The 16,583-nt window shown below is 41.1% G+C and overlaps 1 protein-coding gene across 1 annotated transcript; it reads right to left on the reverse strand.

The window, feature by feature from the left end:
* Positions 1-3,093: 3,093 nt before the first annotated feature.
* LOC109908203 (general receptor for phosphoinositides 1-associated scaffold protein-like) lies at positions 3,094-16,302 on the reverse strand. Its single transcript, XM_020506751.2, has 8 exons — positions 15,941-16,302; positions 14,142-14,194; positions 9,368-9,419; positions 7,336-7,438; positions 6,264-6,357; positions 5,027-5,093; positions 4,478-4,544; positions 3,094-4,121 (listed from the first exon to the last, which is right to left on the reverse strand). Exons 1-8 carry the CDS (start codon positions 16,139-16,141, stop codon positions 3,595-3,597), a joined length of 1,164 nt encoding a protein of 387 aa, XP_020362340.1. The 5' UTR covers positions 16,142-16,302; the 3' UTR covers positions 3,094-3,594.
* Positions 16,303-16,583: the final 281 nt, after the last annotated feature.

Here is a 16,583-nt window from a genome sequence, read left to right on the forward strand (position 1 = left end):
CATCTCATTTCTCCATTTGGCTGGTTAACTGTTAACAGCTCATCTCAGGATGTAATATTCTGTCACACCACACACAGGAAGGGCCTGAGAAAGAACACATTGGTCTAAAAGTAGCACCACAACCACCACGTTGTCGTTACTGTGTCACAGACTAGCTCTTACTTCCTCTTCTGAGCATTACATTTTTATCATGTAAAGGGCATGACGGAATCAAGTAATGACCCCAACCACCACAACCCCTCCTCAGTCTGCCCTGATGGTTCCCCAAAGCAAAAATATTCAGACATGTTTAAACAGTAACAGTTGGCACAGCACAACATGTGGGTTTTTCTGCTCGTAACCTTTGCTCTCTCTATTCAAAGCTTGGTCCGTGGATCCAGTACAGACACTACAGACACTAAACAACTTTACAATAATCATCCAAATTGGACTAGATAAGAACTCATGCACCAGTTGACAAAATGGCCACTGTTATTCAACTGAAACTTGAGGCGCCAGGACAACAGAACAACAGTGAGCCAGGTAGATATGGGTAATAAGGGATCTCTGCTGCTGGTAAACAGGTTTAAATTATTATTGTGATACAGGGACAATGGTATTGTCACTGCTCATGGTTCATGTCCTGATTGTACACCATGGACAACCATCCATCCATTCCCCTTAGTACACACAACTACAGCATTCTGGCTTTAATTAAGCAGCGGGTTAATAGTGGGGCGATGTGCAAACATTAACAGGTCGTCTTCCCAGCAGCCCCCCATTCGAACCTCCCACTGTGTTAATTGCCCAGTGCCAACTGCATGCTCTTTGTTTTGGCTGCTTTTGCTTAAATGCCCTATTCATACATTAATTGCGTTTGGGTCGTCACCATCCGGTCTAATTCCCTGCTCGTTATGCATTGACTGTAGTGAAAGAAAGGGACATTCGCTCTCTAACGTGTTTAGGGCCACAAACTTGCATAATAATCCCTCACATCAGCTTTCCATTCATTCCCCCTTCCTTCGCTTCCAACAACATAGGGCAGAGGCTGAAGTGGTCCTGGCTCTGAATGTCTGAAATGTGTTTAAATGCCATCATTGCTCATCATCCAGAGCCACTCTTGACGCAATTGTACATGGCTGAGCAGTGGACAAAGGGATTAGGAGGCAAAAGGAGAGAGGACAGAAGAACCCCCATGACCTCATGGGTCAGCTGTGACACTGGGATGAAAGACCCTCACCCACCCTCGGCCTGGCCATCTGAGCACTCAGCACACCATGGGAATGTAGTGAGCGTGGAACCAAGAGCGCTCAGCATTTGCCTGCAAGAATTGAAAAGGAGGGCGGCCGGGTTTTGGAATGTCGGGTCATTCCTTTCTCCGCACATTCCGATGCGTTCTCCAGACAACTAACTGTCAGACCAAATACAACTGCCTCCTTTCTGGATTCTGCCTCTCTGACAATTACAACTTTAGAATTGGTGGAATGTGCAACCACCACAACCCCCACCTCCATCTATCCCTCATCCCCATCCTTGAGGACATAACTCTTTGGTCTTTCAACATTTTTTATGAAAGCACATGAAGGGGATAGATATTACAAGCATCACAGAATAGAAATACTATTAGTGCTTGACTGTGATTCATACTCTGGTGTATATATATATACACTACCGTTCAAAAGTTTGGGGTCACTTAGAAATGTCCTTGTTTCCCATGAAAACATACATGAAATGAGTTGCAAAATGAATAGGAAATATAGTCAAGACATTGACAAGGTTATAAATAATGATTTTTAATTGAAATAATAATTGTGTCCTTCAAACTTTGCTTTCATCAAAGAATCCTCCATTTGCAGCAATCACAGCCTTGCAGACCTTTGGCATTCTTTGGCATTTGTTGAGGTAATCTGAAGAGATTTCACCCCATGCTTCCTGAAGCACCTCCCATAAATTGGATTGGCTTGATGGGCACTTCTTACGTACCATATGGGCTAGCTGCTCCCAAAACAGCTCAATAGGGTTACGATCCGGTGACTGTGCTGGTCACTCCATTATAGATATAATACAAGCTGACTGCTTCTTCCCTAAATAGTTCTTGCAATGTTTGTAGCTGTGCTTTGGGTCAATGTCCTGAGGTCGGAAATTGACTCCAATTAAGCTGTCCACAGAGTATGGCATGGCGTTGCAAAATGGAGTGATAGCCTTCCTTCAAGATCCGTTATACCCTGTACCACCCCCAGACAATCACATTGTCTCTACCATGTTTGACAGATTGCGTCAAGCACTCCTCCAGCATCTTTTATTTTTTTCTGCGTCTCACAAATGTCCTTTGTGATCCGAACACCTCAAACTTAGATTCGTCTGTCCATAACACTTTTTTCAATCTTCCTCTGTCCAGTGTCTGTGTTCTTTTGCCCATCTTAATTTTTTATTTTTATTGTCCAGTCTGAGATATGGCTTTTTCTTTGCAACTCTGCGGTCTTCTGTGAAGGGAGTAGTACACAGCGCTGTACGAGATCTTCAGTGGAAGAGCCTTCATTTCTCAGAACAAGAATTGACTGACGCATTTCAGAAGAAAGGTCTTTGTTTCTGGCCATTTTGAGCCTGTAATCGAACCCACAAATGCTGATGCTCCAGATACTCAACTAGTCTAAAGGCCAGTTTAATTGCTTCTTTAATTAGAACAACATTTTTCAGCTGTGCTAACATAATTGCAAAAGAGTTTTAAAATGATCAATTAGCCTTTTACAATTATAAACTTGGATAAGCTAACACATCGTGACGGTTGCTGATAATGGGCCTCTGTACACCTTTGTAGCTATTCCATTAAAAATCAGCCCTTTCCAGCTACAATAGTAATTTACAACATTAAGAATGTCTACACTGAATTTCTGATCAATTTGATGTTATTTTAATGGACCAAAAAAATTGGGTTCTTTCAAAAACAAGGACATTTCTAAGTGACCCCAAACTTTTGAACGGTAGTGTGTGTGTGTGTGATATATGTAAAAATAATGCCTTCACGGTTGAGAGTGAAAGATCAACTGCAACTTCTTAGAACAGCTGTGGAGAAGACAGTCACAATGTACTCCAAGGAACAAAGTATTCATTATAAATCAAGCAAGGCAAATCAAAATGCCACACATTTATTTGCAGATATTTTTGGCAAGAAAACACCAGATCAAACTGGTACAAAAACAGTAACAAATGTCTCTCACAAAACAATAATATGTGAAGATATGGGGCATTTATTTTCAACTGTCATGATGACAAAACTAAATTAAAACACAAAACAAAATCCTTCATTCTGAACATAGGTCAAACTAATCAAAAATAAATAAATAACTTATGAACTATGGAAACAGTAACCAAGGTACAGTATGTACAGGTGTCTCCTCAAATTGGAGTGTGCTTCAGAACTCAAAGGACGATTGGTTCCGCTGGGTCAAATGTGTAGTCATCTGAACAAGTACAAAGGTATTTCTGGACAGATAGATACATTTGGTCTCTGTGGCACTAGTTGAAATCTTTGGATGTTAAGGTTGAGTCAGAGGCAATATTAAGTCTTTGGGTCGAAAAGAGTCTAGTTCTTTGGGTGTTTAGTCCATTTAGTTCTCAGAGCTTGCTCTCCTCCTCCATGCCTCTGTTCAGTCCAGGGATGAACTTGAGGAGGTGTCGGCGGAAGCTCTTCTGTTTGGGTTTCCTCTGTAGCGAGCTGAACCCTCCCATTTGTGCTTTCTCCCCTGGTGCTGATGAACAGTTATTGTTGGAAGCCCTCAGGTAACTGCGTGTGCTGGAGCTGCGGGTCAGGTGGGTCTTGGCTGAGGTGAAGAGCTCACTGGCGGGGCGGATCAGTCTCTGCTTACCCTGTGGAGGCTTCTCCTGTTCTGGTTTCTGTTTGTCTTTCTCTGTGCTGCTGGTGAGGTCACCATTGGCATCGTTGAGGTGGTCGCCCTGCCTCTGGTACAGACAGGTCTGGTAGAGTGGGTCCTCCTCCATGGCACTCAGGTGGCTGGCACTGCTGCTGGTGCTGCCGGTGCAGCGGAGGGCACGCAGGGCGGCCGGGCTCGGGGTACCCAGACTACCGTACACCCCTGCAGACTCCAGGGACTCATAGATAGCAGCATCACTCATCACTATGCCTAGAGGACACAGGGAAAGAGTGTTACAATGGACATCACTGGTTTAGCATACATCTTAAATTGACTTTAAATTAATTTACCTGAGATCATATTACCTCGACTAACCGGTGCTCCCGCACATTGACTCTGTATCGGTACCCCCTGTATATAGTCTCGCTATTGTTATTTTACTGCTGCTCCTTAATGACTTGTTCCTTTTATTTCTTATTCTTATTCATATTTTTATAAACAGCATTGTTGTTTAGGGGCTTGTAAGTAAGCATTTCACTGTAAAGTCTACACCTGTTGTATTCGGCGCATGTGACTAATAAAATGTGATTTGATTTGATATACATCAACATAAATGAATGACTTACCATGAACCAGCCTCTGCTCTTGCGTCATCAAAGATCTGTATTCATCCCATTTCTCATGTAGGGTTTGCTGATGAAAGAAAATGCATAAAAATTAGAAAAAGGTGTGATTTCAATTTGTAGCCCTGATGGAGGCGCTTGGGGACAGCAGCCGTCATCTTGAGGAAAGTCACTTATCTTCACACATAAAAAGTGTCCTTTTTACCAGCCAAGTGTAAAGTAAGAATATAATTATGTGTCTACTCTCATTCACGGTGTTCACACAGCATTATGTAAGCGCATTGCAGCTGCTAGTCCTGAAACAGGTGGGAGAAGAGGGAAAAACAGGTGGTAAAGAGATTAGTCTGGTGAGAGTACTGTACTTTCTGTCTGCTATAGGCTTTTCACTACACTGTCCGTCTGATCCCAGTGACACACTTGCCTGGTCCCAGATCTGTTTGTGCTGTATACTCAACTCCTATGGTTGTTGTCACACCCCACAGTATAACCATTTGTGTTGAAGCAAGCAACACCACAGGTTTGCTACAGAGGGGAATAGGAAGAGATGTTCACCTTTAGATACTGAAGCCTGGCCTCCAGTTCTGCTTTTCGAATGGAGTCGCTGTACACTGTTTCCAGCCTAAGGAAAGACACAGCAATGTTGTTTATTCAGACACAGGAAGGCCAGAGAGCCACAAAACAAGGAGACTAAGGATTCACAGCATACTCTGGACCCAACTAAGAACAGATAGGAACTTCAGAAGTAGCTGTGAAAAAAGCTCTTATATAGGAGACCCTAACATGCTTGTCTAGGCTCAACAGTTTGCAAGTAGGGGAGAAAGCTTCAGAAGGTATCACGTTTCAAGACACCCACTCGACTTTGGCAACTGGTGCACCTCTAGGGGGTTTCTTGTTTTTACTGGGCTGAAACAAGCTCTCTCTTAATAGTTCAGTAGGCCTATATGTTTACTAGAGGCAAGAATAATTAGATGAAGTCTATAATAAGACAAGAGGCATGCACTGGGCCTTTTGTGTGGTTAATTTCACTCTTATAGAGTTGACTTCTGAGTTTATAAATGGGGCCAGATTCTAATAGGACTTTCATCGTTTACAAGCAGACAAAGAGAACAAGAGTATGGTTCCAATTTAACACTGAGAAAGTTAATTCTGCATATTAAAAAAGGGAAATGACTTGCCTCTAGGCAACTTTGGTGTGCAAACAAATTGTTTAGAGTACATCCATGGTACTTCGATTGTATGGTAGCTATTTAAAGGAGTTCTAGGTGTTGGGTTAAATGCGGAAGACACATTTCAGTTGAATGCATTCAGTTGTACAACTGACTAGGTATCCACCTTTCCCTTTAGATTGGCCAGCTGCAAAGTCAAAATTGGCTATATTATAAAAATGAATGGTCTTGATTTAGGGTTAGGCATTAAGGTTAGCAGTGTGGTTAAGCTTAGGTTTAAAAATCAGATCTTATGACTGTGGCTATTCCAGCTAGTAACCACTGCAGAGCAAGCTCCAGAACAAGATTCATGACGAAAAACACAAACCTGCTTCTCAGTCGAAAGATAATGACTCCATTATCAATTCTGTGTGATTTTGTACTTTGGACCGCAACATTGTCCAACCAAGAAGATCAAAGATGTATCAGTATCAAAACGACACTAAAAAGTATTGAAAAATGGTCATAGAACACAAGGAACTCTTTATAGACCGATCTGAATAAGCTCAATACAAAAAGTGGAGCAATTAAGTTGTTACCGTCAACAACCAGTCCAGTTCTCTTTCCCATTGAACTCTGCTTACCTAATGGAGTTCCCAGAGGCCCTGATTTGCTGAACAATCTCCTTGTGTAGATATCCATCCACGCTGGTCTCGTTCACACTAGCGATGGTGTCCCCTGTGCAAACAAACAACATGCATGTTAACAAAAACAGACCCAGTTAATTCCAGTGTGGTTTTATCCTAGCTGTGGTCTACTGAGACTGGTTTGATCCCGCTAGTGTCAGTGGTTTATGGAACAGCTCATGTGTGATACAGACACTGTTTCTAGCCTAAACCCTGGCTGTGTGGTCACGGCAGGCCACTGCTGCTGTTAACCACTTTTCCTAATTTCAAGACGGCCTGAAAAATATTATTCAAGCATGTGTGTGTTACTCTATCTGTTATTGTTAAAGTATTGCAAGTTTATTAGATTGTTTGTTATTAGTTTCAGATGGGTAGAGAAGTCTGTCTAGGTCTGGTTTAATTTGGCCCTGCCTCTAGTGCTCCTTCTCTCTCCGAGATGAATAATACTCTAGTATCAGGTTTAGAGAAATTAAAATGTGAGAATATTCAATTTCTTCTTTCACTATTGTTTCTGATAGAATGGGCAATACATTTTTTAAATGTTTTAAAAAAGATTGGCAAAGGCTTCTGTCTGAGGTATTTTTGAGAAATAATGTTTCAGACTAAAGAGGAAATTGAGAAATTGATTAAATAAAAAAAGAGATAAAAATAGACATGGCTAAATCATTGTATGCATTTGAGTTATTGTATCCGGCAAGGCGGCAACGGAGACAAGGGAGTTGACCTGCATGATGTTTGCTGAAATAATCTCTCCCTATAGTGCTTGACTGGAAAATGAGTAGGCACATTTTTTTGTTTGTATTTGAACATCCCTAAACAGCCGACTGAAACTCATTTGTTCACGTGTTTACTTGGGGAGGACTACCATCCTGGCTGGCAAACAAGAAAGGGACAGGACTTTATCAAAACCACCTGTCCTTTATTCTTCCCGTGAGGTCCATTTTCAGTAAAGGCAGGTCATGCATGTGTCAAATGCACTTAAAAACTGTTCAAAAGACCCTAATGAACCGGGGTTTTCAGTTCCACTTACCGACTTTGAGTCCGGCTTGTTGGGCGGGGCTGTCTTCGTGAACCTTGCACACGAATGTGCACATCTCCACAGAGTTCTGGTCCTGGTGGTGCAGCCCATATGTCTGGTAAAAGGAAATGAGGAGAATGAGTTACAATTATTATTACACCTCCCACGTCAAATAAATATATTATTAGGAACAATTGGGTGCAAGACATGGGAGAAATTATGTTAACAATTATCAGAAACATTGCATCGTGTTCAAAATCATTTGTAATTTCCCATCACAAACGTTTAGTAATTCTCTTTACAGACAGTATGCCTGAGGTTGATACCTAAAGCGCTATGCCTTGCTACTTAACAGACAAAGGCATTTGAAACTTTGAAGACAGTTCATGGTACAGGGAAGCCTAGGGCACCTCTTCCAAATTCTTTTGGAATATTTGTAGTCCACATTTGAAGGTGAGGTGAGGACTGTCAGACAAACCCAGTTCTATACAACAGATTAGAGAACATTGGCTGACAACGAAGCAGCAAGACAGACAACCTTGAACAGAGACTCAAACAGAAGAGAGATAACATCAGTTTATATGCAAAAAAAGAAGCCCCATTTGCGTGGTTAATCAAAAACTAATACAGCCCTCTATCAGAAAAAGGATGTTAAAAGCAGTCTCTTCATGAGCAAGGACCTTTATCAACAAATTTGGTTAGAACAAATCAGACAAATTCTATTATGGTTTACGTGACATTAAAAACCATTCCCTGTCCTCATACTGCAGAGAGATAAAAAGGTAAACCAGCACTATTGGGACCAAAACTGACAAGCAAACATTTTCCACACTATCACCATTTTGTTGACAATCTTTCTTAGATTGATTCACATGACAGTTTCTGTGTTGGAGGCAAATATGACAAACAACCACAGCCAGACTTCCCCTTAAGTTTTCCTGTCAAGTGAATCACATTCCACTGCTGTCTGACGGAGTGTTATCCCGAGGTGAGCTTTTACGGACTTGCTTGTCAGTTGAGACATTAGCTGACAGTGACAAAATTGTGACAATTCCACAGCCAGTAAATAATGTCAAATGCCATCTACTGGGGTGTACAACCACCCATCTAGAAACACATGTGAAATAATGTGAGTATTCTCCCTACCTTCCCAGTCCCAGGGGCCTTCCACAGAAACCAAACATGCAAATGACCCTAGAGATGCAAATCCAACTCTAACTATACATTTACATAGTTGATACTGACATTATCCCCACAGCACTCAAAGCTAAAGGAATGGGAGAACTGGTGACTGCCTGGTGAAGTCCAGCGACATGATGGAAAAAGCACAGGATCCTAAAGCCATCCAGCTCTCCTGTCTCTGACCACACTTCCTAAAGAACAGGGCCAAGCAGGAAAAGAGGGACCTCCATCCCAACACTAAATATAAGCAGTACTATGGAAATGATCATTTCATGGCCCTTACATTGGCCGGCATCTTCTCCTTAGAGATAAGGCTGTCTGACAACAAGTGGTGCACTGTGAAGAAGCGCTGCGGGGACAGAGAGGAGGGAGCTCGGACAAATAAAGAAGGCAGAAATCTGACTGTTTAGACGTATCCCTACAGAAACACTGGTTGGAATCCAGGCTGTATCACAACCAGACGTGATTGGGAGTCTCATAGGGCGGTGCACAATTGGCCCAGCGTCGTCCGGGTTTGGCTGGTGTCATTGTAAATAAGAATTTGTTCTCAACTGACTTGCCTAGTTAAATAAAGGTTAAATAAAAAGTTATGGGATACATCAGAACCTTATACTGTGAGTATGAGGCTCACGGATACATTTCTCCCTGTATTTGACAGATATGATGGCGACCTTTGATGCTTTCAACACACCCCACTAAATCTTATTTGATTTATGGGGTGAAATCATCCACATGGTTGGAGAGAACAAATCTCATCAGCGTTAATGTGAACATGAGAGAGAAGGAAAATCCCGTTAAATGACCCTTAGAAATCCAGAAATCCCATGTACCATACCACCTCCCACGTCTATTATCCTCTTACCTGAATCTCAAAGCCAAACGTCTCCTCATCCTTCTTCTCCAGGATAATTTCTCTAAAATACAAAAAAAAATGTAGCCATGATAAAACGAGTTTGAAATGAGTTTTCATTTACTTACAGTATTGAGCCACGAGTCAATTGTGACTGGCGACATCACCACCTGGTGCACATCAGTGCCATCAGAAAGTATTCATACCCTTTGACTTATTCCACATTTTGTGATACAACCTGAATTCAAAATGGATGACATATTTTTATTTTATCACCCATCTACACACAATGATAAAAGGTAAAACATTTTTGTATACATTTTTGATAATTTATTGAAAATGTAATACAGAAATACCTCATTTACATAAGCATTCACACATCTGAGTGAATACTTTGTATAAGCACCTTTTGCATCAATTACAGCTGAGTCTTTCTGGGTAAGTCTCTAAGAGCTTTCCACACCTGGAATGTGCAACATTTACACATTATTCTTTCCAAAATTCATCAAACTCCAAATTAGTTGTTGATCATTACTAGACTACTATTTTCAGGTCTTGCCAGAGATTTAAGTCAAAACTAACTTGGCCACTCAAGAAACTTTACTGTCTTCTTGGTCCGCAACTCCAGTGTATATTTTGCCCTGTGTTTTAGGTTATTGTCCTGCTGAAAGGTGAATTCCTCTCCCAGTGTAAGAAACCAGGTTTTCCTCTAGGATTTTGCCTTTCCTTAGCTCCATACCGTTTATTTTTTATCCTGAAAAACCTCCCAGTCCTTATCGACTACAAGCATACCCATAACATGATGCAGCTACCACTAGGCTTGAAAATATGGAGAGTTACTCAGTAATGTGTTATGTTTGGAGCGAATCCAATACAACACTTTGTATTAATTGCAGTATTACTTTAGTGCTGTGTTGCAAACAGGATGCACGTTTTGGAATACTTTTATTCTCTAAAAGCTTTTTCTTTCTTTGCATATATATATATATTTGTAATAATATTTAACCTTAAAATAATATAATACATAAATAAAATCTATTTAGTCTCAAATAAATAATTAAACATGTTCAATTTGGTTTAAATAATGCAAAAACAGTGTTGGAGAAGAAAGTAAACGTGCAATATGTGCCATGTAAAAATGCTAACGTTTAAGTTCCTTGCTCAGAACATATGAAAGATGGTGGTTCCTTTTAACATGAGTCTTCAATATTCCCAGTTAAGAAGTTACAATTTGTAGTTATTATAGGACTATTTCTCTCTTTACCATTTGTATTTCATTTACCTTTGACTATTGGATGTTCTTATAGGCACTATAGTGTTACCAGCTTAATCTCGGGAGTTGATAGGCTTGAAGTCATAAACAGCGCTGTGCTTCAAGCATTGCGAAGAGCTGCTGGCAAACGCAGGAAAGTGCTGTTTGAATGAACGCTTATGGGCCTGCTGCTGCCTACCACCGCTCAGTCAGACTGCTCTATCAAATCATAGACTTAATTATAATATAATAAACACACAGAAATACAAGCCTTAGTAATGACCTATGGTCAAATCTATCATTTCGAAAACAAAGCATTTATTCTTTCAGTGAAATACGGAACCGTTCCGTATTTTATCTAATGGGAGGCATCCTTAAGTCTAAATATTGCTGTTACATTGCGCAACCTTCAATGTTATGTAATTCTAATTATGTACAATTCTGGTCTTTGTTAGGAAGAAATGGTCTTCACACAGTTCGCACCGAGCCAGGCGGCCCAAACTGCTGCATATACTCGGACTCTGCTTGCACAGAACGCAAGAGAAGTGACACAATTTCCCTAGTTAATATTGCCTACTAACATGATTTAACAAAATATATATTTAGAATTTTAGCACTTTTCTCCCCAATTTCGTGGTATCCAATTGCTTAGTAGCTACTATCTTGTCTCATCGCTACAACTCCCGTACGGGCTCGGGAGAGACGAAGGTTGAAAGTCATGCGTCCTCCGATACACAACCCAACCAAGCCGCACTGCTTCTTAACACAGCGCGCATCCAACCCGGAAGCCAGCCGCACCATGTGTCGGAGGAAACACCGTGCACCTGGCAACCTTGGTTAGCGCACACTGCGTCCGGCCCACCACAGGAGTCACTGGTGCGCGATGAGACAAGGATATCCCTACCGGCCAAACCCCCCCTAACCCGGACGACGCTAGGACAATTGTGCGTCGCCCCACGGACCTCCCGGTCGCGGCCGGTTACGACAGAGCCTGGGCGCGAAACCAGAGTCTCTGGTGGCACAGCTGGCGCTGCAGTACAGCGCCCTTAACCACTGCGCCACCCAGGAGGCCAACATGAATTTATTTTAACTAAATATGCAGGTTTAAAAATATATACTTGTGCATTGATTTTAAGAAAGGCATTGATGTTTATGGTTAGGTACATTGGTGCAACGACAGTGCTTTTTTTGCGAATGCGCTTGTCAAATCATCACATGTTTGGCGAAGTAGGCTGTGATTCGATGATAAATTAACAGGCACCGCATTGATGATATGCAACGCAGGAAAGGCTAGTTAACTATACATGGTTGATGATATTACTAGTTTAACTAGTGATTATGGTAAGATTCATAGTTTTTTTATAAGATAAGTTTAATGCTAGCTAGCAACTTACTTTGGCTCCTTGTTGCACTAGCGTAACAGGTGGTCAGCCTGCCACGCAGTCTCCTCATGAAGTGCAATGTAATCGGCCATAATCGGCATCCAAAAATGCTGATTGCCAATTGTTATGAAAACTTGAAATCGGCCCTAAATAAAATAGGCCATTCTGATTAACCGATCAACCTCTAGTTAGTATTGTGGAGTTACTACAATGTTGTTGATCCATCTTCAGCTTCAATTACATTAAACTCTGTTTTAAAGTCACCAGTGGCCTCATGGTGAAATCCCTGAGCAGTTTCCTTCCTTTCCGGAAACTGAGTTAGGAAGGACACCTGTATCTTTGTAGTGACTGGGTGTATTGATACACCATACAAAGTGTAATTAATAACTTCACCATGCTCAAAGGGATATTCAATGTCTGCTTTTTCATCTACCAATAGGTGCCCTTCTTTGCAAGGCATTGAAAAACACCCCTGGATTTTGTGGTTGAAACTGTGCTTGTAATTCACTGCTTGACTGAGGGACCATTACAGATCATTGTACGTGTGGGTAAAGAGATGAGGTAGTCATTCAAAAATCATGTTAAACACTTGCACACAGTGAGTCCATGCAACTTATGATGTGCCTTGTTAAGCACATTTTTACTCTTGAACTTATTTAGGCTTGCCATAACAAAGGGGTTGAATACTTATTGACTGAAATTTCAGCTTGTCATTTTTAATTAATGTGTTAATTTCAAAAAACATAATTCCACTTTGACATTATTGGATATTGTGTGTAGGCCTGTGACAAAAATATCTACATCTAATCCATTTTACATTCAGGCTGTAACAACAAATGGTGGAGAGAAAAAATGAAGGGATGTGACTTTCTGAAGGCACTAAAGCTCATTCTCATAGAAAATGTTATACGATGAAATAGTATCTATAGTATCTATGGAGAGCACTCCATTGCACTCTGGCTATCTCTTTTCTACTATGAAAATAACTACAGTCCTGCTACAGTAACAGGACATAGATCTAAATTACATGACCAGATACTTCAGTTCCCCAAAACATGACAAGCACTCTTTTGTTTCTAAAAACCTCTTTGCGTCATGAAAGGTCACATGTCCAAAGGTCTAACTGGGCAGTGGTCTACAGTGTCCCCTCTACATCAAAACAACATCTATAAATTATATAAAAATGCATAATACACTAGAATGTCAAATAGTAGGATCCGTAGATAACCATCCAGTCCCTCAGAATCCCCTCCAGAGCTGAATCACATTCTGTGCATGCGATTCTCACACACAAATTATTGTCAATCGTAAATGATCATTATACAAGTTTTATCGGTGAAATGACCATGCAGCATCTGCATGCCAACCATTGATCTCAATCAGTTTCATGGGGATACGTGTTCAGATCTTGAGTTATACAGTGTTGTTTCAAGTATCCTTATGAGTTATGTACAGTGAAAGAATTTTAGAGCAGATGTTAACAAACTGTAGCATACCTGTGTTTAGTTTCAATTTTAAAAAAGCATATTTTTCCCCAGTGGCACATGCTGTTGAGTTTTGGCCACGAGAAAAAAAATGCAACCATTCGCACAATCAACCTAAAATCTCTTCAGAAATTAGGTGGTATTTTGTCTTAGAATAACATTATACTATGCCATTATATTTGGTTCTGTTATGTGGAATACTTTCATTGTGATCTTGCAGACATTCAGCTTTGATCTAACATTATTAAACTAGCAACATTCACCAGAGTAGCCTGTTCTCTGAGCAGCCAAACAAGTAGAGCAGAGAATGTGTCTAAAGTACAGACGTTTCAGACCTTTCGCTGTCGGGAAGAGGGGTCCAGAGAAGTCGCTCCGTAAATAGTAATAACCGCAAATACAAAAGGTTACTGTACTGCTGAATTTCTGTAACTCACTCCATTCAATCCTCCCAAAAGCTGAGCCCAGAGGCCTACTCAAATTACTCTGAAAGCAGCCCACTGTAACACGCATCATTTGAGTCTGTTGTGAATGAAAGGGTTTACTAATGCTGTTCTGGCATTCTGTGTATGATATATGCTTCCCTCCACCACAGTCAAGAGTGAGAAGTGACAGAAAGGCAGATGTGTCCTGTAACTGATGCCAGGGGGAGAGATGACTGTTTGCCTTACCTCCGTGGCTCTGTGGTCTGAGTCAGGGGATTCTTCTTCTGCAGCCCACCATTCTGTGACGAGAAAACATGACGGACATGAAATAACAACCAAAGACAGGTGTCTAAAGTTTCAAACAGAAATCACACTGCACACAAAGGGGATTTTCTTCCTACCTACGTAGGCCAGGTTTGCAGAACATACCTCAAAACTCTCGCTTATGTGTCTTGTCCACCAAGTGTTTGGTGTCTATGTTTGTGTTCAAGCTACTGAGCCAAAACATGGGTAAGAAACCATTACAGATAAAACCAGTATGTCTGTGTCTGACTGTTTGCTCTCGGTTGACCCTATTTACTGTCATTAGTCACAGGAGAGGTTTTGGACATCTATATTTAATTATCTACATCGGAGTCCACTGACTTGTGATGCCCAGACTGCTGATCAAACCAAACTGTGTGTCTTTATTTTTTATCATTATCAGAAAAAACAGATCTCCCCATTTCTACAGGTTACATTCAGAATGTAGACACACAAGACGTGTGTATGGATTGGAGCCATGGGCCTCTTGGTACAATCCCTGCATTGAGGGAAACCCCAAAACAAATTGGGACTTTGGGAGACCCAAACCTACACCTACAACCTACACTTTACCTAGTGTAAACTACAAGTATCTCTTACACTACATCCCTTACCGTATTTAGCCTACACTACAATCAATTCACCTCTGTTCTACCTCAATTATTTTAAATGTGGCCCCTATGAAAGGGCACTTTGTGTCACTGCCTCATTGGGTATTAAAATGTATTTTTTAAATAATATATATTTACACTGCCAGAATTGTCCTGGGCCCCTCAATGACTTCATTTATTCCCAAGTACCCAGAGAGAGACCCATTGGAGTGGTAGGAGCAGAGCAAGGTCCCCTGCACAATGCCCTGTTGTGGTCCTAGGCTCCAGATGATGAGATGTAAGAAGGAGGCCTCCACATAACTCTGGCTGGCCTCCTAAGACAGTACAGTAACACTACAGAACTGGGACAACCAATGCTGTTGTGTCACACACACACACACACACACACACACACACACACACACACACACACACACACACACACACACACTTCCCATAATAACAGTTTTACCAGTCTACATCACAGTACATTCTCAGATTATGATGATGCGTGGCCATGTTAATTCACTAGTAAAGTCAGCACTGTTCCTTGTGAGGCCATGTTCTGCCACAGTACATTATGTTTGCCTGCCTATAAATACTCATTTGATGCCAAACTAATTTCTCAATGCAGAGATATTATGAAATGGTTGGATTGCACTGAATCAAGAGGAAGTCTGGAGTGTGGCACTCAAAGAGTAATGTGTGGGTGGTCCTGTGGTCAGGAAGGGGCACGCTTTAGTACGTGACAAGTGGACACCATGTGTTTTTGCTTCAGTGTGTGTCAACATTTATACAAAGTTTATATCAAAATGGGGAACAGATGCAACAGGGGATCCATGTCGGGCTCTGACAAAAGGTCACAAATACTCACACTGCTATTTCTAATTAAATAACATGTCGTCACAAATAGGCTAATGTCTCCACTCATAATGAACAACAGACATCAATGCATGTGCTCGTGTGAGAAGCCACAAGGAAATCCATATTCAAATATTGAGCGTATCCGCTGGCCTCTGTACTTTACTGGCAAGTGACACTGTATTTGGCTAACTGAAATTATGTGCTTTCATTGATGTGTCTATTATGCTAGATTACTTGATTGAAGGAGCAAGTGAAAGTTAAAGTGATAAAGTTAAACAGGATACACACCTTTCTGAAGTTCCTTGGCAACGTTCCACCAGAGTAAGCCAAAGTCTTGTAATTATACACTTCCGAATTAGTTGGTAAATCCATAGTTTTACAACTGTCTGACTTTGAGGACGGAAAGTAAATATCGTCCGGACTCGAAAGTCTACCAGATGGATCACTGGAGTTTACATTTTTAAGCTTTCGTAGCGTCATATTCTTCATATTATGAGCGCTCCGATCAAGAAAGTACAAAAATAAACCCACACAATCTGAGTGAAACGTCTATCGCAGCAAACAACACTAATGCTTCTGTCCGGACAGCATGCACAATTTGGCAGTGAGAGCGAGGACAGGGGAGGCGTGCCCTGTGATGCACACGACACAATTGGATGGCAGTCGTATTGTGTTGTCTTTTGTTTGTCGATCAGCACTTCGTGCACGTAGGCAAAAACGAATGTGCCAAGAAAGTAGCATTTTTAGATAATTTTGGGATAACATTTGGGTTCTTTCGTTTGGCTAGCCAGAGCTGTGTTATGGTAAATGTTATTCTGCTAAATGGTTAAACTGCTTGTCAAGTGTGCAAAAAGTTTAACATACCTGAGAAAAGCCGTTGCCTATATAGCCTAGGTTCAAGTCTAAACAATAAGCCTACATTTATGAAAGA

The sequence above is a fragment of the Oncorhynchus kisutch genome, linkage group LG17 (assembly GCF_002021735.2).
Source record: "Oncorhynchus kisutch isolate 150728-3 linkage group LG17, Okis_V2, whole genome shotgun sequence".
NCBI lineage: Eukaryota > Metazoa > Chordata > Actinopteri > Salmoniformes > Salmonidae > Oncorhynchus > Oncorhynchus kisutch.